General features: G+C 28.0%; 2 protein-coding genes across 2 annotated transcripts in view; both read right to left on the bottom strand.

Annotated features, from left to right (window-relative positions):
* Positions 1-129: 129 nt before the first annotated feature.
* Positions 130-18,528, bottom strand: LOC142320025 (pickpocket protein 19-like). The gene is made up of 6 exons (XM_075357705.1): positions 18,443-18,528; positions 12,868-13,071; positions 9,510-9,684; positions 2,648-2,790; positions 2,388-2,544; positions 130-414 (listed from the first exon to the last, which is right to left on the bottom strand). The coding sequence occupies exons 1-6, from the start codon at positions 18,526-18,528 to the stop codon at positions 130-132; spliced, it is 1,050 nt and encodes a 349-aa protein (XP_075213820.1).
* Positions 18,529-21,638: 3,110 nt separating this feature from the next.
* Positions 21,639-23,817, bottom strand: part of LOC142320345 (pickpocket protein 19-like) — a 33,733-nt gene continuing 31,554 nt past the window's right edge. Inside the window, exons 8-9 of the mRNA XM_075358049.1 lie at positions 23,201-23,307; positions 21,639-22,159 (exon numbers count right to left, since the gene is read on the bottom strand). Coding sequence (XP_075214164.1) covers positions 22,023-22,159; positions 23,201-23,307 — 244 coding nt within the window. The 3' untranslated portion in view covers positions 21,639-22,022. The remainder of the gene's footprint in view (positions 22,160-23,200; positions 23,308-23,817) is intronic.

The following is a 23,817-nucleotide window of genomic DNA, read 5'->3' as shown; positions in this document are numbered from 1 at the left end:
AACTTTGTAATTTTGTAATAGTTTTTCTTATTTATATTATTATATTTAATATATTATTTATTTATTTTTATATATTATAAACCTATTCTAGTAAAACAAAGAATAGAAAAAAAAGTGTAATATTTATATTCACATACTAGGATTATGTGGTAAGAAATATGGAATACATTGGCAATGTTTATAAATTTCTGATTTGCGGCATTGCAAAAAACAATTTGATTGTAGATACATGCTCCCTTTTGATCCCTTTTCATCAAAAGTACATCCCCGAACTGATTCATCCAAATGCAATAATGAAGAATCACCTTCTGTCTCGGAAACTGATACAGATATTCTGTACACATAATTACTTCTTTGATTAATAATAATATTACGAGAAGAATCTGGGTAACTTTCAGGACTGCTCACCATAATCTAAAAAATAATAACAATATTCAAACAGATAAATAATTAAAATAAAAAAGACATAATGATAAATAAAAACAGGTTTTTTTTAATCTTTTTTTTGCATTGTTTATTAATTTTGAATTAATAATTGAGTTTGTAGTAATTATTTGTATCACTTTTCAACCACTTGATGTCAGCCTCTACTGACATCAAGTAGAATCAGATTATTCATCCAATATGTACCATGATTTTAATCAACTAGCTACATGATAGTGGTTTCATACCTAACTTATTACTACATACAGCAAATAAATTTGATTCTAAAGAGGTTTTTTTTTGTAAAAAGTAATTTTCCTTTTAGTAGTAAGTAGAATAAATGCTTGGATAGTAGATTTATTTCAATCCTACGTGAACAAGTCTTAAAATAAAAGGATCTCATTTCTGCTATAACAATACTCATTTGAGAATAAGAATACATTTCTTATGATTGTTTTCTTTTTTACAGGAATTCTTTGTATATTGATATAGTTTTGGTACAATTTTCAGCCAAAGTCTATAATATTTTGACTATTTTAAACTGGAAAATGAATTCTTTGACTATAATAATGAAATGAGATTTTCTCTTTTATACGCTACAAAAATCATGACACACTTCCTAGGTATTAGTGCTATTAATTTTGAGTGTCCTTTAAGACAATTTCGTGATAAATACTCTATATCTTTTGAAAAAATCTAGAAACCTACTTCCAGACCTTTAGAAATTGAGTTATAAATTTTATTATCTCACAGAAATTGGTATTTAAATAATTACGATACAAGATAGTTTTATTATTATTATTTTAGCTCTGCCTTTATTATATTGTTTTCTGTATTAAAGAGTGACAGAAAAAATGTTCAAAGCAAAAGTATAACTTACAGATAACTGAATGAGAAAGACATACAGTAATCTGGAAGTTCTGGTCTACCTGATGCACCTATTTAGTTGGCATCTATTGACTGATGTTCATATTTTGCAGATGGTAAATAGCACACAAATAGCTGGAATTACACCCTAGGTTCAAAAGAACAAGGTGTAATTTTAATTAGTTCCCTACCAACAACAAATTTGGTCAGGAAGCTATGAATCTGGGAAACAGTTACTTTAAAATTTAACTGGAGAGGATAGTGTGTAAGCATTTAATCTGTTTCAACCTCTCTACCACTATATGTGATCTCACTGCTAGTAGTATTTATTTAATCTCTTAATTTATTAACTTTTGGGATCACAAGAAATTATAGTAAAACTGAATAGTAGTAGACACATAATATATTTTGAATTAAGTATAAATATATAGTTTCTAATATTCATACATAAAAACTATTGTATAAATGGATATAAAGTGAAGTTAGGGAGCTTCACCCTATATCCATCTGATACAGGGTTTAGCCCATTTATCTAGTTTGTGTAGTATTTAAGCTCTTTTCAAGTCACTTTGTCATTAATAATGAAAACCATTTGGCCAACTTAATGGTTATAGTTAACATCCTGACTTCTAGATCAATTGGTCTCAGTTTTGATTCCAACAAGTATCTGGTATTTTTTTCAATTGTCATTTCATCCATCATTTTATCTTCCCTGTTCAAATATGAGCAAAAGTACATTGAAGTCATAATAATTTAAAAAATAATAAAAGTTTTTAACCAATATTTTACATTTATTATAGGGCTTTTTGGTATTTTTGAAATGAAAGATAGCGTTTTTATATTTAATGGGCAAAATGTTTTCATTGCTTTCTTAATACCTTTAGGTAAAAGACATTAATAGTTGAACATTCACTTTTCCAGCCTCCAGTTTTTCATTCAGTAAATCAAATTAAAGCTGAAGTGTAACATATTTAGACTCTCTAACATTACAAACATTATTTATTTTGACATACATTAATGCTAACTTTTTTACAATATGAAAAAATTAATCAATTTCAATTTTTTTACTGTTTATTGTCTTAAAATTGTTTACTCACAGAATATCCAGTTGGCCGATATTTATCTTGTGGTAATCTATGTTTTTTTTTAGGAAATTTCATCAACAATTCTAAACCAGTTAGTTTTCCAGCAGCATTATTGCGCAGTGCTTCCAATTTTCCATCCTCATTTCTATATGGAAATGTTACATTTGAACTGTAAAAATTAATTTGACATTAAGAACACACATTTACATATTTTAGTAAAGAAAGTGAGACGAAAAAATGACAGAAATTTCAACAGATTAAATTGAACTCACATGTTTCTAATATCTGCTGTTTTGCTGTTGAATGCATAACAAAAGCCTTCTTCAGTCTTTTGACGTTGAAAAAGAAAGTTACAGTCAAAACTAATACCTCGCCAATTACATTTTTTAAACATTTCTGATACTGTTGGATTAACCTAATAATAATTAAAAAAAAAATTAATAGAAATTTTGATGTTTACTTTTTCATTAAGTACTAGAATTGTGAAAAATATGTAATTACAAAATAATTCCTTGATTAATAAGTAATTGTTTTATTATTTTCATTATGTTTTAACATAACAATATTAATGGTAGGTATATTTTTCTAAAGGTACGCAAGGAAAAACATCATTTAGTTTACACATTATGTGGCCTGTTTTAAAAAACGTCTACTGGAATTGGAGTGCAACAAGTACATTTATAGAAAAACATAAAAGTACATAAAGTAATGTAATATAACAAACTCAGTAACCCTTCACCATCTGACCAAGAGAGGATTAACCACTTCGAGGATCATTTGCGGCTTTATTGCACCAGAATGCACTGGAGAATATTTAATCCCTGTATTAATCGCAGAGTCCAGACATCAGTACCTTGCTGGTAGATTTTCTAATTACAATGATTCACAAGAAAAGATTTTTTTAATGTTTCTCTAAGTATAATACCATTTCTTGAATTAATATTTTGTGTACATTACAGATTTGTAAATACAATTTTTCTATTACCCTTAGTTTTAAATAAATACACTTCAAAAAAAATTAACAAAAAATATAGTTAAAATCAGTAGAATTTATAATTTTGCATGGCCATATCTGTATTAGAATGATTTCACTGATGCTTTTCTTTTATAAATAGCCTCAGGCACATCCCGAATTAATGTCTAGAAGTAATCGGCTAGAATGATAGTATTCCACTTTCCTTTATAGCAGCTTTCCACCACCAAAATGTATTGGTGGAAACATCTTACATTTCCGAGGTTGTCCAGGAAAAAATCCAGATGTGAGTGGAGGAAATGTATTTTCATAGACATAGTAATGTATAGACATACAAAGTATTTTCATAGCTCTGTATGAAGTAAGAAGTAGATTAATAATACCATTGTAATTGTCAGATTTTTGTTTGCCAAAAAGGTTTTGCAAATGTCTTTAAATGAACCCAAAGCTGCACTTCCTACATTATTTAACATTGAGTTAAGTATATCATCTTTGACCAACTCTCTTATTTGAGGACCAACAAATATTCCTTCATTAATTTTTCCTTCACTTACATTCGGAAATTTCTGCCTGATGTACAAAAATCTGGGACTATCCTTCTTCACTGCTTTTACAAAATTCTTCATTAGTCCTAGCTTGATATGGAGAGGAGGTAAAAATATTTTTTTTTGGGTTCAACTAAGGGCTCATGAATAATACTTTTCCCATTTGTTGTTAAGTTGTCTCATTTCTTCCACTCTTTGGTAACATAATGTTTATCCCTAACTCGGCTGTCCTATTTGCAAAGAAAACACATGTACTTAGTCTAACCTAACTGCATGCCTAACAAAATAGCTATAACTTTCAAATCACCATATATGTTCGAGCCATGTTTTTTATAATTTATTTTTTCAAGAACGTCTTTCATCACATAGTATGTCTGTTTCAAATTAATACCATAAGCGATTGATATCGAAGAATATTTGTTACCGTTGTGTGGTAGAACCACTTTTAAAGTATATTTGGACAAATCTATGAAAAGGTGCCAGTCCTCACGTTTATAAACTTGTCCTATGTACAACATAATCTGATCAATATTTGTGCAATAAACCAAATTATTTTCATCAATAAATTTCCTTTTATCAGCTTTGAAAACATGAAATTTTGGTATTTTTTGAAGTAAATTCCTACCTTGCATTATTGATCCTAACAGTTCAGCTTGATTTTTTGATAAACTTAAATCCCTAATCAAGTCATTTAATTCACCTTGTGATACAAGATATGGCTTATTGGAAGATAATTCAAAATCAAAATCATTGTTGTGTTCTTCAGTACTGCCTGATTCTTCATCGCTGCTTTCGAAACATATATTCACAGGTGGCTTAGTAACTGGAATAATTTCACTGTGAGGTACAGGCCTGATTGCAGATTGCAATGAAAGATATTTTATAGTATGTTTAGATTTTTTAGAAATTCCAGACACACTTGTTAAACAAAAGTAACAATCGGTTACATGTTCTTTTGGTTCATGCCAAACCATAGGTACACCAAATGGCAAAGCCTTCAGTGTACCTTTCAGCTACCCTCTTAAATACACAGAACAATTAGTGCACTATATGAGGAGCCTATGTCTTATCCTGATCACCAATTTTACGCTGAAAGTACAAATGATTTTTTTTTTTAAATTAAAGGTGTAATGTTTTTCTATTTGATTTTATGGTAAACTCACCACATACATAACGAAAGGCATCCACATCATTTACACAATTTTGAGACATTATGAAACTGCACTGTTAACAAACTTTAGACAGTAATAAGACAACAAAATTAATTCATTCCTAAATCCAGTGCTCAACACAAGCAACACAGCTGTGTTTTCAGCTACATGTTTTGACCTGCACAACATGATTAATCTTGCCCATGAAGGCTCCTTGCCTTCAGTGACTGAAACTGTGTAGTCTGAGCTGTCCGCCAGAGGTCTCTGAAGGTAATTTTTTTTACCCTTACTCACCGCGAGTACTAGTGGTTTAAAAATCATGCATTTCCTGTGCTCCACCCTTTATGATTCTGAAAAATGCTATGTGCTGATATGACAGAACCGACCCAAATGTAATCATCATGCATATACGCTCAATGCATCATGAAGCTATTGCCTTCATAATATTATGTTTGTACCCAACCTTCTGTTATGTGCGTAAGTTATCCCTAAAAAATACTTAAAATTAATCACAAAAGCAATATTTCAAAAATATTATCACATAAAAACTGTTATGATGGAAAAATTCCGATTTCATTTTGGAATTCAATATAAAAAAAATTACAGTAGGAATACAGTAAAACCTTCACGTACCAAAAACCGTTTTTGTTATTTATCACTAAGCCGAAACAGAATAAATAAAACAATCATTTTCTTTCATCTAACTAGGCTATTAAGCAATAATATTGTAGGGTATTATTAATTGAGACATTGCAATCGCAATGAATGGTAAAGATTTGCCTGATCTGTGTGACCATTAATTACAGTATTATTTTATTTCATTATACAGTCGACTCGTGAATATCCGCTGTAATAGGTGGTTCGAGATTCGTTGATAGAGCGAAATTTAGGGGAAACGAAAATGGACTTCCCCTTGACAATGTTATTTTGTTGTAAGAAGTAATAACGTTAAAATAATTAATTATAACATTAAGAAAATAAAGATAATATTTTGTTACACATTACATACGTTTGTTATTCGTCTTACTGAAGTAGTATTACAGTAATGTAAATTTTAAAATAAGAAAAATATAAAAAATTGTTCTCTTCAATAAGAAAAATAACTATTCTTCATATCAGTCTTTTACTATTAAGTCTTTAAGATAACAAAATATGAAAATGTCAAAAATATGAACGTAAAATTAATTTTTAAATGCACACAGTGGATTTATTTAGTATCTTTTAATATCAGCCACTTGCTTCTGTTATTTCGCTGTAAAACACTTTTGTTTAATTCACTATAGCAGTCTTCTCAAAACCATTTGTCTACTAACAAGGCATCATCTTGCCTTTCCAGAATTTCACATACCGAAGATATATTGTTACTTCATGTCATGGATTATTCATTCTCGCTTTCCTCGTTTTTATTTACTTTTGCTAACTTCAGACGTATGTTTTATATATGGTACAATGTAGGGAGATTGACTATCCTTCCTTCATATTACAACGATTAGCCTAAAGATAACACTTTCTCCGCGAAAGAAGTTCATTGCACCCTTCAAAACTTAGGGGACCATCAGGCGCATTCCTGCCAGACAGAAAGGCCTTCAGTGGACCGACTGAAGAAGGGGATTAACATCGGAAGAAAGACGCAAATATCTTACTAACCTTCCAAGGAATAACGCAAGTAAAAATAAAATTTCAAAACCCGAACTACAAAGGAGCGGAACGCAGTCCACCAACTTCGTCCATCTTAAAATAAAAACAAATATATAACCGCTATCAAAAATTAAATACCCGTCTGATAACACTGATAAACATAATTTTTGTTTCCTAACATGCGATACATGATTTTAGTCTTTTTTTTATGCTGAAAACAAATATGAAGTCAGAATTTTTCTATCACCCACTAATGTATTCTCTCTGTTCATTCTAAGGAGATGTGAAATAAACAAATTGCTAGTGTGGTAGTGCATGTATTTACAGCACACTAACGTACGCGCCGAGCGGTTGTAACTACCGGATGTTTATAAGCAAACATCGTTGTTGATCACCAGCTTCAAAATTGCAGTATAAATTCTCCATACTGAATATTTTTAATTTTCTTTTAATTGTAGTTCTATTTCAGTACTTTTTTTGTACGCGTAAGTGTGAGTGTATATTCGGTTATTGTGCGATTATTACTGATTATTGTAGGATCTGATAGTGTGATTAGCCTGTATATGTGTGTATTCGATTAGTTTATCGACATGGTAGATAATTCAGGAACAACTTTTAATAAGCACAGAAAAGGGAAAGGTTTGCTAAGTGGTGAAAAAAAAATGTAACGTATTCAGTCAACTGCTGGAGAAAAATCTTACTTTGGTTAAAAAGGAAATAGTGAAACTTGCTTGTGAATTAACTGATGTGTCGGTTAGTAATATTAATAGATTACGGACTGAAATAAATAGGAAAGCAAAGGTAGAAACTCTTGTTAAAAATAGAAAACGACAAAAACCTGTACTGGGAAAGTGAGATGAAGTTGACAAAAATGTAATAAGATTGACTGTACATAATTTCTTTTTTTGAAATGAAATAACAACCTTAAAAAAATGCTGGCTGTGATAAACAGTTACAAGAGTTTACCAAAGATTGGACGCACTAGTTTATACAAATTACTGTTGTCGATGAATTTTAAATTTAAGAAAGTGTAATTGTTGATCGAGAGACCATAATTTGGCGGCATAATTATTTTTAAAAAATAGCAAATTATAGAAAATCGGTAGCAATAAATTTTATTTGGATGAGACGTAGGTAAATGAAGGCCACACCACTTCAAGACTTTGGTGTGATACGACAGTTACATCGGTAAAAACAGCATTTCTGTCAAGATTAAGCAGGGTTCTGCAACCTCCAAAAAATAAAGGAAAGCGATTACTTATGGTACATATTGGCAATGAAAATAGACTTTTAGAAGGGGAATTACTCGTTTTTGAATCCGAAAAATCTGGAGGCTACCATGATGACATGGAGATATTTTAGAATGTGGTTTGAAAAAGTGTTGTCATTATTACCCGAAAATAGTATTACTGCATGCTCTGCAATAAAATAGTATTATTGGACAATGCTGTGTACCGTAGTGTAAAAATAAAAAATATTCCAAACAATTCATAAAGGAAACAAGAAATTGCTTTATGGCTGCAATCAAAAAAATCCACTTTAGAGAAAACAGTTTAAAAGCACAACTCCTTGAACATGTAAAACACAATCGTGATAAATTTAATAAATTTTTTATCTATGATTTAGCTGAAACGAAAGGAAACCTTAATCCAACTGAGTTAGTGTGGAGCCAAGTAAAAGGTTATGTTGCCCGAAATAAAAATACATATAAAATGAAAGAGGTTAAAATCCTGCTTGAAAAAGGCGTGAACGAGCTATCAACTGATACGTGGAAACAGTGCGTGAAGCATGTTACAGAAGAAGAAAATAAAATGTGAAACTTAGATAATTTCTCAATGTTGTGGTCGACTAACTAATAATTAATGTTAGAGATGATTCTTCGTCAACGCACACTTCTGGAGTGATGAATCGGATGTAATAGAAGTAATCTAGTGTTTGTCAGACACTGACAGAGAATACGGTAAGCAATTTTCTTAATGTTTCGAAATGGTAAGGTTTTGTTCAAGTTATGTATTTTACCTAATTATTTTTAATAATATGGTAGTTATTGTTTGGGATATTATTGTATTAAAAATTTTTGAGGAATTAAAAAGTTATAAGTTTAGTACAAAATTTAGTATAAAATAAATATAAATTAAATAAATAATTATAGTTAAATACATAATTAAAGAGATTACAATAGTAATTAGAATTAATTAAATTAAATGTAAAGTATCAAATTTTGTGAGGAATTACAAAAAATTGTAAGTTTAGTGAGCATTATTTTTAAGCACGTTGTTCCACAGCGCTCTGTCGTGTGCAGTGTTTTTATGTGGTATCTCCTTCTTAGAATATGTTTATTTACGGCTGGAATTGTACACAATGTATTCTCACGAGGTTTTTAATTAACTCTGTGCACCAGGTAATCAGTAATGACAGACGGATCGCCCACGCTCCATGTCACATTGTGTAAGTTTGTAGGACCTCTTTAAATTCCCTAACCCATTTTCTCACCATTCCATCGGACATGACGTTATTCCTGTACACTAAACAATCTGTCTATGAATTTCGGCCGCTTTCATACTTCTTGCATTTAAGAAACAAATACAAGAAACTAAACAAAAACTAACAATCATGTAATGGCGTCTGTAGCAAGCCAGTATGTAATTTAGTCGAGGACATGGGCGAAACAGCGACAGCCGCGCTGCAGCAGACAAAATGGTACTTAAAAAACATACTTCGTACTTGTTAATTATTATATTCATTTCAAAATGCAAGAAAATAATTTAAACAAATAGATAAAGTAAGATAGTTAAACTTTTATACAAAAAATAAATAGAACCATAACCTTTTCCATAATATCCACAATCTCCTCATTTTTCAAATCATAAAATAATGGAAAGTTAGTAGATAAATTATATCTCATTGGATGATGGTAGTAAGGAAAACGTAATAAAGATAATGACATCAAAGATTTCAAAAAAGCTTCTCGTATTTCTTCATCAGAGTTGTTGCCAAACATTCTAAAAAATATGTTACATAACATAATTTAACATAAAAAAGATGTATCATAAATATAAATATGTAACTTAAATTGTCAGAAATCACAACTGTCAAATTACAAATACTGAAATTATACTTTATCGAATGCAAGACTGTACTGAAATTATACAAGAATATCATCAGCATGATTCTTGTATCCCTTATTTTAATGTGCTTCTTAAGAATCCCAGCAATACAGTTAATATCTATTGACTGTATTTCTGATGCTGTAATTGCTGTACACTTTTATAATTAATATATTCTAGTGTTGTAATGTTATCAGTAATTTGGATTATAATTTTATTGTAAAAGAAAATCTGCATTTGTTAGGCAATATGAATTTTTTTTTATAACTAATTATTAAAACAAAAATATATTTTGGACTGAAATATAACTAAATATTATCTGAATAAAAAAAAATGGTGTAATAGAATTTACTTTTAAATTCGAAGTACGTTTATTATTTTCTTAATGAATTAATTCACCACAGAAGATTGTATGTAAGGATGTGGAAATAGAATTGTGTAGCATTGTCATATCCGACTAGATTTGAACTCAGGACCCTTAGATGAAGGCCAAGACGCTACCAGTGCGCGACAGAGATGATAATTTTATTGCATTCATTTAAAACTATTTACAACCTAATGAATTACGAATGGATTTCATCCGCTGATGTACAGTATATATAGAGTTTGAAAGCAAAAATCTGTCTTGCAATATTAATATACTAGTATATTATTTATGAAAAACACATATATGTATTTTTTTTAACAACATATATTGAATTTCAGCCAATCCGCTAAGTACAGAATTAAAGAAACATTCTTACCTTTATTTCCTTTACATTAGAGCACTTTCTGGCGTAAGCTCATCCTCAGTAATGTTTACTGATTTATCTTCATTTACATTTACGCATATAACTACTATTCAACATCTTTACACTTAGTTACTTTTTATAATTGGTTATTGAGTAAAATATTAAAAAAATTAAACATTTACAGAACGTACATTTGTTCAGTCAACATTTTTTTTTTTTTTTTTTTTTTTTTTAAATCATTATTAAAATTTACCAAAATTGCAATTAAAATTAAAATTTTTTACTAAAATTTACCTAAATTATTTAAAATTTCTTTCGATGTTGTTTTATAATACATTACTGCAAACATTTAATTTTATTAAAATCTTATCACGCGTATTACCAACTTAAATAATTTTTGTAAGAAATAAATTTTGTCTTACAGAATTCCCAATAAGTTCTGTCAGCAGATACATGAGACTAAATTCACGTTTATATTTATATATATAAAATTTTTCAAAAATTTCTAATTTTTTATTATTTTCGTGTTCAATATTACTTATTTAATTATTTATAAATTATTTTCCAAACTAGTTATATTATGTTTATTTGTTATTAAATGTCAGCTACATTTCATAAGAAAGCTACCTATTGTAATGTGTATCATGATTCGACTTCCGGAAAATTTCGACATATCTTCGCGTTTCACTTCCCCCAGACCCCAAAATCACATCAGCTCAAAAGTTTACATATATATATATATATATATATATATATATTTCAATTTCTTGTGGACACGATAACTGCTGTAATTTTACGCTAATCACTTTCAAATTGTTCCTTAAAAATAACTCATTCCAAAATCTGGGTAGAGTTCGCTAACGGGCAAAATCGGACCATGTGGGTGGAAATGGGGGCTTATTCGAAAAAAACAAAAACAAAATATCGCTATAACTTTCTTATTAAGTAAAATATCAAATTCGTTTAAAGTTCTGTTCTTTTTTGGACAAGGGCATAAAACTTATGTAAGTAAAATTTTTTGATATTACCAACCATTGGTACACGGGTTGGAAAAAATGGAGTTTTGAAGACAAAAAAGAATCATACCTCCCTTAATAGGCACAGTATCAAAACGGTTTAAAGTGGTCGTTAGTCCTAAAAACATTACTTAAAACTTCCGTCTGAAACAATTTTTTGATATAACCAAGCGTTACAGCAAGAGATGACCAAATGGAATTGTAAGAAGGGGGGGCTTGTCATATGCTAAACATGTGAAATATTTTTCCCATGCAACCATTGTCATATAGAGTAAATTTGAAGTTTTTCTTAACTTTAAGAAAAATCTTTAAGAACTAAAGGTAAGAATGTTTCTTTAATATTGTACTTGGTGGAATGACTGAAATTCAACATATATATATATATATATATATATATATATAGTTATATAATTTTACGTAAATAAAATAAAATTGTTTTTAAAAACTTAATTTGTTAAGTAAGAAACTTAACTTTATTTATATATTACAAAAACTTAATCAGAAAGATAAAAAAACAAAAGATGTAAAGATAAGTTTATTTTTTTCATTTTTTTTTTTTTTGCTGTTAGAATTTTATATACAAGAAAATGAATGAGAAAATAAAATAAATAGAAAAATTGTCTACAATATTTCAGACAGTTCTACGTTCCAATATTTGAACAAAATTGGAAGAAATTCTACATAATAAAAGATGAGTTCAGTAATAGGAAAAACAAAACAGTAAAACAAACAATAAAACAGATGAAAAACAAAACTGTAAAGTTTAGATTGGTATGGTAGAGTTGATCTGTAAAATTTAGGTTAATTATCTTAAACATAAAAAGTTATCTAGGATAGAGGTTGGAAACCAAAACATATTGAGAAAGACCCTTTTCAAAATATTTAAAACAGAAATACAACATTTGTTTGAAACATACTTCCAGATATTTAGAAAGTATAAAAATCATTTCATTATCTTGATCTATGAAAGTAATAGTAAATTAAACTGCAGAAACTTCTGTTGAAATAAAGAGAAAAGAAGGAAATAATTCAATTAATTGAAATTCATTTTGCATAGAAGCTTCACTTAATTTTCAGTTCACTTAAAGTGAACTGTAAATGCTGATAATAACTATTTAAAAAAGAAAAGACTTAATACATAGTTGTTTTACTTTGTATCAGTATCAGATCCAAACACAATGGGTTGTAAAAAAGTGTAACAAGCATTTACAACAGGGTTCCAGCCTGAGAAATAAGAAATTAAAAATGGAATTTTATCCTTAAAATTACAAATTCATTCAATTTTACTAACCTAAATGTTTTTTAACATACATTAAAAAAATGTCACTCACCTGTCAAATAACATATTTGCTTTCACAGCATTGACTTTATTAATACTACAAACAGTAACTGCAGGAAATTCAATATTATGTAGATCAAACCTTGGATTCTGAACTTTCACTTGAAGAGGCCCATTATTATATTGAAACCATGATTCTAACAGATACTTTGAAATTCCAAAAACACCAGCAATCAGCAATGCCAACCAAGCAATTCTGAAATTCATTTTTAATTAAAAATTCAGCTATGCTATAACTGTCCTAATTAATTTTTGACATAAAGGTAAGAATATTTTTTAAATAAACATCTATAAGAGAATGTACTTCAGTGATTATAGAATATTATAAAACATTATTCCACGCACAAGAGATTCCTACATAACGTATGTTAATTAGTGGTTTTAAAATGATAAAAAGAAAGTACAAAATTTCATCGATCTTGTATTTTGCAATCAGTAGAAGATCAAGAACATTATGGTTATTTTAAAAAATAATACAGATTATTAATATAAGCAACACTAAACTTTTGACATTTTTAACATGAATATCTTGTTTCATAGTAGATATTTTGACGGTACTCTTTAACAAATGAAATTAAAAATCATTGCACTAATTTTCCATACATACAAAAAATATATGAAAAGCAGATCTGAGTGCAGCTTGTGAATTATCAGGTAGATTCAGAAAATGTTTTCCCTAGAGATATTTTTAAACTCTTAATGCACTGTCAACTAATAGATATAACTACACCATTTTAAACTGTATAAATTTTTATAGAGATATCTTTCAAATATTTTTTAATATTAAAAAAAGTAGAGATTTTAACACTATATATATTAAAAATTTGAGTGATCTGAAGATATTCATTGAGGAAGCTATTGATGTAATGAACATATAAAAAATTGTTGGTAAGTTTTACAAGTAAAAGAATTCCAGACTACACTTCATTTACATTCATACACATCCTCATTCATCATCATAAATAGTACCTTATGCTGGTTCCAGAGGCTAAGCAGAAAAAGAAAAAAGATGAGGAGTTTAAGTGGGCACACCGCATAATTTTATTTAACTTCAGTTATTTTATTCCAATAATCATTCAAGATAGTTCATTCTTTTTGTTTAAAAAGGTGCTAAAGTTTAGCCTTTTGAACTTTATAAGTAAAATTTCATGAGTGGAAAAAGTATTTTTTATTTCTTTTAATATTTAGTTTTTGAACACTTAAAGTACTGAAAGACTAACAAGTTTATAATGTGGCCAGACTAAGCAAGGAATTTAGGCTGTATTGTATGCTAACATTTTGCTTTAGGCTTGGGTAGCTCAAAAGGAGATTGTTTTCAATTTTTTACTTGTTTTATAAAGATAATTGTCTTTAACTCAGTTTTGTATATATATTGCTTTTTGTTTATCTTTTCTAAGTTTTTATTTCTCTGTGTGTAAGTGTTTCTCTAACTTATTTTTAAAGCATTCATGACACTTGTCTAAAATGTAAATGCACATCTAGTCACTTAGTTATTTTATTCCAGTAACCACTTTGTATATTTATTTTTTTGTATTTTCTAAAACATAATAAAAATTTGTCTTTTTCTGTGAAATATTCCTATTTCAAAATATCACTTAACTTTTAATTATGACACTTTTTATCTGGAATTAAAGTTTTAATTTAAAATGTATCCATCTAATTACAGTTTTTAACCACTTAAAAAAAAAGAAAGTTTTCAATTCGACCTGAATATAAGTTTATATTTTTTAATGATGTTTTGGTTTGTAATTTTGGTACTAAACATGTTTGAAGAGTTTTTTCTTTTTAATTTGAAAGGGAATCTTTTTCTGGTAATTCTATGTAAGTTTCTCAAACTAAATCCAAAATGATTTTAGAATTTCAACAAAAACAAAAAAAAATTATTTACTGTTATATTGTGATCGTGCAGTTCAAAAGGTGTGCTTGGGTTTGTGCTTATGCATTTTTGGATGGGTTAATATCTATATAAATAAAAAATAAATCATAATATGTTGCTTTAATAAAAAAATTAAAATATCAAGTTGGCAGTGCTCCAATCTTTGCATCTCTCCCAAATTTTGTCAACTGATTTATTTAGTACTTTGTTATGTTACAATTGACTTAAAATTAACATGTCTAAACTCACTGATAATTGTTGACATCAGTTGGAATTACATTATTTAATGATTTTGTGTTGGATTTCCAATATTTGCCATTTGCAGCAATATTTTACATTTGAAATTTAGTACAAAAATGTTTAACCACTTTGAAAAGAAGTTTGTTATCAATTCAACCTGGGTTTTTTATATTTGTCCAGGTATAACTTTTGATCAGAATCTCTGATTTTGATGATTACTTTTTTAATTGATAGATGAGTTTTTAGCGGTGTTTACACTCATTATTTAATTGTATTAAACCAATTGAAAATAAGTAATGGCCAAAAACTACCAAATTTAGCCATATACCATAGCCTTAGTCCTCCTTATTAACTTTCCACCATGTGTACAAATTTGTTTGAAATTTTTTTAAACATTGCAGATAATTCCATAATGGTCCCACACTATTATTGAGTATGTGCACCATTAAAAAAAAGGTACTGAGAAAAAAAATTATAATCAAGGCAAATATTAATTTTTATGTTTGTCTGGTCATAACTTTTGATCAGAATCTCTGATTTTGATGAATCTTTTTTTAATTGAGTGGCGAGTTGCTAGCAGGGGTTCCATTTTGCTGATTAATTGTATTAATCAATGGAAAAGAGTAATGGACAACAAACAATCCTGTCCTGTTTCAAGAGAACGTTCATTTCTCTTAATAGCAGTCTGTTTTGTAAGCCTGCCCATATTCCAGCTCTAACAAAGTTCTAGCACTAATAAGAATAAAATAAAATCTTTAAAAAAAATTAAACCAACTACAAAAAAAAATAGAATTAAATAACTGGACTGAAAAGGAAAAAAATAATTTTTCCATTAAGCTCTCAATAAAATCTTTGAAATTTATTTTTTAAAATCAGCACCAAATTTTAAATGAATTATGATTTAAAATATCTCATGTAAATAATATGTATCATATGTAATGATACATATGTAAATATTTATGACTTGTAAAATAAATATTACATAAGATACAGATTACGAAGTTTGTTTGAATTTGGTGCCGACTTCAAAAATTACGTTTCAAAGATTGTATTGAAGTAGTGAAATTTTTTTCCATTTCAGTCCAATTTTTTTTAATTGGTTTTTTTTGGAGTCAGTTTAATTTTTTTTTTTTTTAATTTATTTTAAATGAACATGTATCAAAATCTGATTGCATTACCCAGCTAGGAACCATCCTCTAAATTTGAATTTATCCATGGAGATAGACTGATACACTAAATTTATGAATGAAATTGAATGAACTTAATTACTTAAATATAATTTAAAGTTGTATTTCAGAGTTCTACAAAATAATTTCACACATGAAAAGCACATTACTTGAAGAAGGTCATACTTTTTAATCTCAACAGAACCACAAAGGAATACACTCCAAACGTCACCAAACAGTGGCCCCTTTAGCAGAAAAAGCCATTAAGTATGATACACTTACATTAATTGTACACATAAACCTATAAAAATTACACAGATCTACATTTCTAAGCCCAAGCATAACAAAGTAGTTACATTTATAGAGAAAAATTATAAAACAGAATATTTCAGTCTCTCTTTCAAATTCATTGAACTCTATGTACTTTTTTTTAATAAACAATACCTACTGTGGAATTATCAACATAATAATCTGGAGAAATTTTAAATATGCAAGAGTGAAACTCCTCCAGTGATCCCCTCCCAATTTACTTCCAATTCTTGATATATATCTTCTCTTAGACAACCTTTCCAAAAGCCTGAGTAATTTAAATTAGCTTCACTCCACAAAAAGATATCAAAATATTAGCAACTATTTTTGTATTTTAATGCACAGTTCTACTTACTTAACAGTTAGCACAATTAATGCACAGTTCTATTTGTTGAATAATAGCAGTAATCTTTAAAAAGGAATTATAGTAATAACAACTTATCATTAAAAATATATTTAAAACCCCTCATTTTTTAATATTATATAATTTTCTTCAGGTGATTTAAAACAAATTTAACAGTGAATAATAATCCTAATTTGCTATTATTTATTTCTGGATCTAAAAATTTTCTGAACCTCCTATTCCTATCTTTGGGAATAATGTTCTCTTTCCAACATTTTTAATATTATAAATGTAAAAATGTTTTAATCCAATAAATAACATTTCTACAAATAAGTTTCATTTTAAAAGTTTATAACCTTTCAAACATTGATTTTCCTTTAGCAACTGCATAATGAAGACAATATATAGAAGACTTTGAACAAAACTCCTTCCACAAAGGATGCATTTTGAATTCTATAAATGTGAAGTAATTGAATTTTATTGCTACAACAAAATTTTAAATCGTATTTGTCATTTAAGTGTGTTATTCAGTTTCAGTAGCTGAGGGATTGATCCAAAATTGTAATTTATGAGTGAAGTAATACTATAACGAATATCAAATAGAAACTGATTTAAAGTATTTTAAAAATGATAAAATCAGCATTTGCAGAAAGTGTTTTCAGAAAGCTTTTAAGTTAAATGATAAGAAAGATATACATGGTTGATTTATATATTGCATTTTTTTCTTTTTACATAAAAGCAACAAACAAATTACTGTCCCTAATTTACAAGTCTTTAATTTAAACATAAAAGTTATTTCTATTTATAAAAATTACTTCAGTAGTAATACCAAACCAAACAAAATAATACTGTAAAAAGTGACTATAAACCAAACATATTAAAAACCTAATAAAGCAGTTATATGTAAATGAAATCATTTTATTATTATAAAATAAGTAATTAATAATAACAATTAACAAACTCAATTATCTTAGGCGAATGAGTTTTTAAATATAAATGTTCAAATTAAATATAGTACTTTAACATTTATATTTTATTTTTATTTTACGTAATATATATATATTTACATTAACTCTATAATTCAATTTTATTTCAAACATAAATTTTCTGATTTTTCAAGAGATTTCCTTGTGTCATGGGGCAACTGTTCTTGTTTTCCCATTAATGAGCAATAGATCACCTCCAAACCATGGACTAAATAATATTTTGAACAATAACTTCAGTTTCAAAATTTGCTTTCCTTTATTTATTTTGTATTAATAAATTATAAATCATATCCTTTCTTTGTTTAATTATTTCTAAACCAATTAAATACTAAATATTAGCTAGTAATTTTGTTCTTGTTCTATTTTCAATTCTTTTTTCTTTAAGTTTTAAGATAACTTTGATTTATTATTTGGTTTTTAAAAAAGATAAAAATTCAAAGAGAAGTAAAAGGAATTTTGAGCAGTGAACTGTATTTTTGTGGATGTAATAGCAAATCTTTATTCCCTTAGTTTCAGATAACAAAAGATGTTACATACATAAGATTCCATACAATAAGATATTATACTGTTCTTTACGATAAATAAGATTCATTCATTATATGGAGAGCTCTCGTCAGCAAATAAGCATAAAATACCTAGTAACCTACTGGTGATGTATACTGTGAATACTTAAAAACAGTAATGATGTTGGTAAAGTGGTAATAGTAGATACTGTTAATACTTGATTTAGCATAGTAACATGTTTAATGTTTAAAGAGCCATTTAAAGAGTAAAATAAAACCTAAATAGTATAACTTATTGTATAAAAAATCATTACAAGGGAGAGTCAAAGATTATCTACACTTTTGCCATAAACACCTTCAAGATTGTCATACTGTCTTCTCCGCATGCACGCTTAGAGTTGGTATGACTGCAGTCATGCGTGTGAAATTTGAACCAAATTGCATCAATTGCAACTGCAATTTGCCTTCCGGCTGTTGCAGTGTAGATATATCTGCTCAATTAGCAGTTTCTACTAAGGATGAACAATGAACAATGTTTTGATTTCTCTGGTCAGAGGGTGTGAAAGGGGATGAAATTCATTACAGGCATTTATCACAATACGGGGACATTGCTTTTTCATGTAAAAGTGATTTTTTTGTGGATCAAGAAGTTTAAAAGTGACTGCATGAGTGTGATGCACGAAGAGGAAGCAGAACTCAATCAACTTCCACCATGGACAACAAAATTCAACCAGCTCGAGAAAAGGTTCTAGCAAATAGGCAAATTATCATCAATGAGGCAGCATCTTCATTGAACATCAGTCATGGTTTTGCCCATCAAATCATCCATGATAAGCTCAGCTTCCGTAAAGCCTATTGTTGAAGAAAGTATTGTTGTTGCGTGACAACACACACCCACACACAGCTTGCCAAACCATCAACAAGTTGAATTTTCAACTTGTTGAAAATCTCTGTCTACAGTCCAGGTGTTGCTTTCTCTGACTTTCAACTGTTTGGATGCTTTGCAAGGTCATTGATTCTCCGCAGACTTAGACTTGCAGGAAGTAGTGCAAAAGTGGCTTTGCAACCAATCGTGAACCTTCTTCTTGGAAGGAAATACATACATAAACTTCTGGACTGCTAACCAAGTGCATTGACAAGGGAGGTGATTATGTAGAAAAATGATGTACATGTTGAACCCCTACCTTTGTGTAAATAAATTGTAGAACAAAAAGTGTAGTTAATTTTTTACTCACCCTCATAGATTATTAAATAAGGTTCAGAATAATTAAGTTCAAATTTGAATAATTATCAGATTTCAGTAAGGAATTGTTTTAAATTATAATTAATCCCACAATTTCATTACTTTAAGCAGAAGAACAGTTCTTATAGAACAGACAACAAGATTGTATCAGGTAGCCTTTTGTAGCTAATATTCATCTATCATCAAAGTGATTTATTATTCTCATTATTTACTACCATAAAACGAATATTGTTGAGTAGAACACTCAAAAAACGGAATATCAAAATTGATTAAATAGCAACCACTACTAACAGTATCTAAGCAGTAGTGAGTAAATATCCAAAACTACTATTAAGACTAATCAAAATTAGAAGTTACATATAGTAGAATTTAGTTAGTCCATATCCGTCAACAAAAAACAAACAGAATAAAACAAATCTGAATTAAAACTGACATAATTATTTGTAAAATTATACCAAGTATACCGAGGTAATTTTTCAAATTACCATTGCAGAGAATTTTAAGTATAAATTAAAATACAATTTATGTAAATAAAGGAGTAAGGATGATAAAATTTTCAAAGAAATAAAAATGTCGCCCAAAAAGTTAGTCACAGCAAAGACACAAAAAGTAAATTTTTTGCTACAAATTAACATTTATTATATAATACAAACAACTTTTTTCCTTTTTTTAACAACTGTTAAATTTTGAAACCGATTTATCAACTATAGAAATATTTTATTTTACTTTTAATCATGAACAAAGAATGAAATTGAAGAATAAATATTCTATAAAAGTGAACAAAATGCACAAACTGGTTTTTGAAGTACATGGAAATAAAATGAAAAAAGCAGTTCAACATCTAAACTACCCAGTTAAAGTTGTTATGGGCCAGACTGCATTTCTAAATTACAGAGTGATTGAGGTAGAATGCAGCAGTTTAAAATGTAATTTAAAATTCAGAATTCATTTCATTGTTATAACTTATATATTACTTAATGAATTTTATAATGCTAATGTCAATTAGTCTTTTGTGTTCAATGATACCATTTCCATAGTGCCTAAATTATTTATAACTCCCTGAAATCTAAATCGAAAAAAAAAAAAAATCTAAATAGTAATTATAAGTGAATATGAAAAAGTCAAATTTTAAAAATAGTTCAATGGATTATTTCTTTTTAAAATGTCACCACCACCATAAACAATACACATTAAAATTGTATAAAAACTGTTTCATTGTTGCATCCTCATCAGTTTATAATCTGATCATCTACCTCGTACAAAGACCAGTAGAAATATAACTATTCTATTATTACTACTGTCACTCTTACAGACTTGCATCTTCCATTCTTCTTTGTATCTCCTTATTAAATCTATAACTTTCTCAATTTGTAACTGTAGCACATACTATTACTTGATGTATGATCTCACAATTATAGCCTAAATCCTCTACTTAGAATAATATCTCTGTTATTTTCCAAACTTCATCACAGATGCCGTGGTTTCAAGTTTCAGTGTAATATAACAGTATCAACGCAGTCACACTTACATAAAATTCAATAACTTTCTCTTTTCATACCTTTCTACTAAATATTCTTTGAATAGCTCCTAACAACTTCAGAAATTTATGTAATTTTGAAATAACAATCTCTGGTTCGTTAAAATATAGATGATAGCATAACAGTAAAGCTCCCTCACCTATGAAGGATTATATGAATGTGATCAACTTTGTTCATAATAGTTCGTAATACATGAAATTTCATATATTTTTATTTTTTTAATGGATGTTTCATAATTATAATCCCTTAAATACCTAGTACAAATTAATAAATAATCTAGCAAATTGCATTCTAACAGCAAAATATAATTATTTGTAAAAATTAATTTTTTCATTAAATGCTCTACTACTTTTCTTCCAGCTTCAATACTTTTGTAAACATCTCTTCTTCATCGGAACATTTTCTGAAAATTAAATTAAGTATTAAACACGTAGAGAAAAATTAATTTTTGCAAATAAGAACAGAGGAAAACATACAAAAAGAATACCAAAATCATTATATTTTAATATTTATTCAAGTACTGAGTTAAATTCTACACATAAAATTAGCCAAATCTGTGTATAATTTCATTGACCACATGAACTTTTTATTAATTAAAATAACAATAGTTTGAAAAAAGCATGATAATACTTAAGAAAATATGCTGTACATATAGAAATTAAACTTTTTTTTTCTAAAATGAAATACAGTGATTGTATTAACTAATAAACGTGTAAAATATGTTATAAAATATTCATACTACAATTAAAAAAAACATTTATTGTTTATAGGATACCAGTGTATTATAAATTATAAATCGGAAAATGCAAAAACACAATTAGTTCACCAAAACAAACAGTATCTAGAATAAATTCTGCATAACAGTATCTAGAATAAATACGGTATAAACATAAAATGTTCTGCAATTAAAAAAGTAACTTCTACTGGCATAGGTAGATTCATATTACGGAAGGTAAGGGTATGGTTTAGGGAACCTGAATTTATAAAGTGTATATACATATCTCCCAAAATAATACATAACTTCAACTACACTAACCAAACTGCAGCCAAGCAGAAGACCTGCCACACCACCAATTGAAACTGCAAAAAAAATTCCACATTTAATTTTAGTAGTAAATTTATTAATCTCTTAATTTCCTAAACATGGAAAAAAGGATTAATATACTTATAAATACAAAGACATAAGTTACTGTAAAAGTACAACAACAAAAATTACTATAAAAAATTCTGAAAATATTAAACAGTTTAAACATGAAAATTTGACTTCTATGTTTTCAGTTGAGAACATCTTTACATACCAACATCTTTATATCTTTTTTTAACTAAAGTAAAGTGATCTACAGAGCATTTTTTCGTACAATCTTCAAAACAGAAGGAAGTTCTAAGCAATTCAACTCATATGGTTTTTTTACTTCAGTTTATTTTTTAGAATTGAATTTACTCTTTTTTACAATGTCTGTTTTAGGATCAATTTAGTTTTGTATGAATATTCTTAATCTGTATTAGGTATTTTTCCTAAATCAATAGGATTTTATTACATAATTCCTGTATTACCAATCATTAAACTAAAAACAAAAGGTGTCATGAATCAAATCATTCATCAATAATTAAGAATGTAATATTTGTATCAGCAACTAAATAAATGTCTTTATCACATAAGATGGAAAATAGTTTCATTACATTCTACTCATCTGATTTATTGGGAAATATTTTATATTGAAACTCTTTATGACAATCCTTCTGTTTGCTAAATAAAGTAGATTGACAGTATAGCTTCTATAAACCATATGGTATATAGCAAGAGTTTTTTCATCCGCACAGTGCATTATTTCCATGCTGAATATCACATTATGTTGAACCTGAGTTCCATTTGCACTTTTTTACAGAAATATCTGTCAATTTTGCAACAAATGATACATCATTTGAAAACTACAAATTAATTTTTCTTTAAGATTCAATCAGATTTAGAAAGGAATTTCAATCTACTTCCAAATGGATACCATTTGTAAATATGTTTTACCTCCAGATATTTCTCTATATCAATTAAAATATTGTAATTTTTTATGGGATTATTAATACTTTAAAAATCATATTACTTTTAAAATAATATACAATACATACCAAAAACATCACTGATATCATATTGTGCCAGCATAATGTACTTTACTGCAAAGGGGCTTTTATAAGCTATATCAATATAAGCAAAAGAGGGATCATTTGCAAATGTCCTGAAACAACAAAAATATATTTTTTTTAATTAGAATACATTTTATCTAACAATTATTCAGTCAACAACAGTACAGTTTTTATGATTAATTTGTGTAGTATTGTAAAAATCTCCACATATTTACAAAACTTTCTTCATTCAGGGCTTGCAGGTGACATGTTCCTTTTTTATGTTACAATTGAACAATCACTGATAACCATGTGAGGACATTTTGTAAATTAAAACCCAACAAATGAATGGTGTTCAGGGTATTGAGGAGACATTAATGATGATCTGGTTCAGCTGGCCCAAACTGTCACATCCTGCAAGGAAAGGCTAATACTAATAACCTCCACATGCATACTATACTTTAATTTTAAATAAATATTGTAAAAATTTAACTACTTTTTACTCCAAGTTATGATTTTTAATTTCAAGTATGTTAATTTTAGGGTGCACTGGTGCCAGAACACAGTTCTGGTACTGCTTTCTAAAAAACTGTCATTTTGCATAAAATTTATTTTAACTTAAA

This window comes from Lycorma delicatula, chromosome 2 (assembly GCF_047948215.1).
Source record: "Lycorma delicatula isolate Av1 chromosome 2, ASM4794821v1, whole genome shotgun sequence".
Taxonomy (NCBI): domain Eukaryota; kingdom Metazoa; phylum Arthropoda; class Insecta; order Hemiptera; family Fulgoridae; genus Lycorma; species Lycorma delicatula.
The sequence above is the reverse complement of the archived record's forward strand: the minus strand, read 5'-3'. Positions and strand labels throughout refer to the sequence as shown.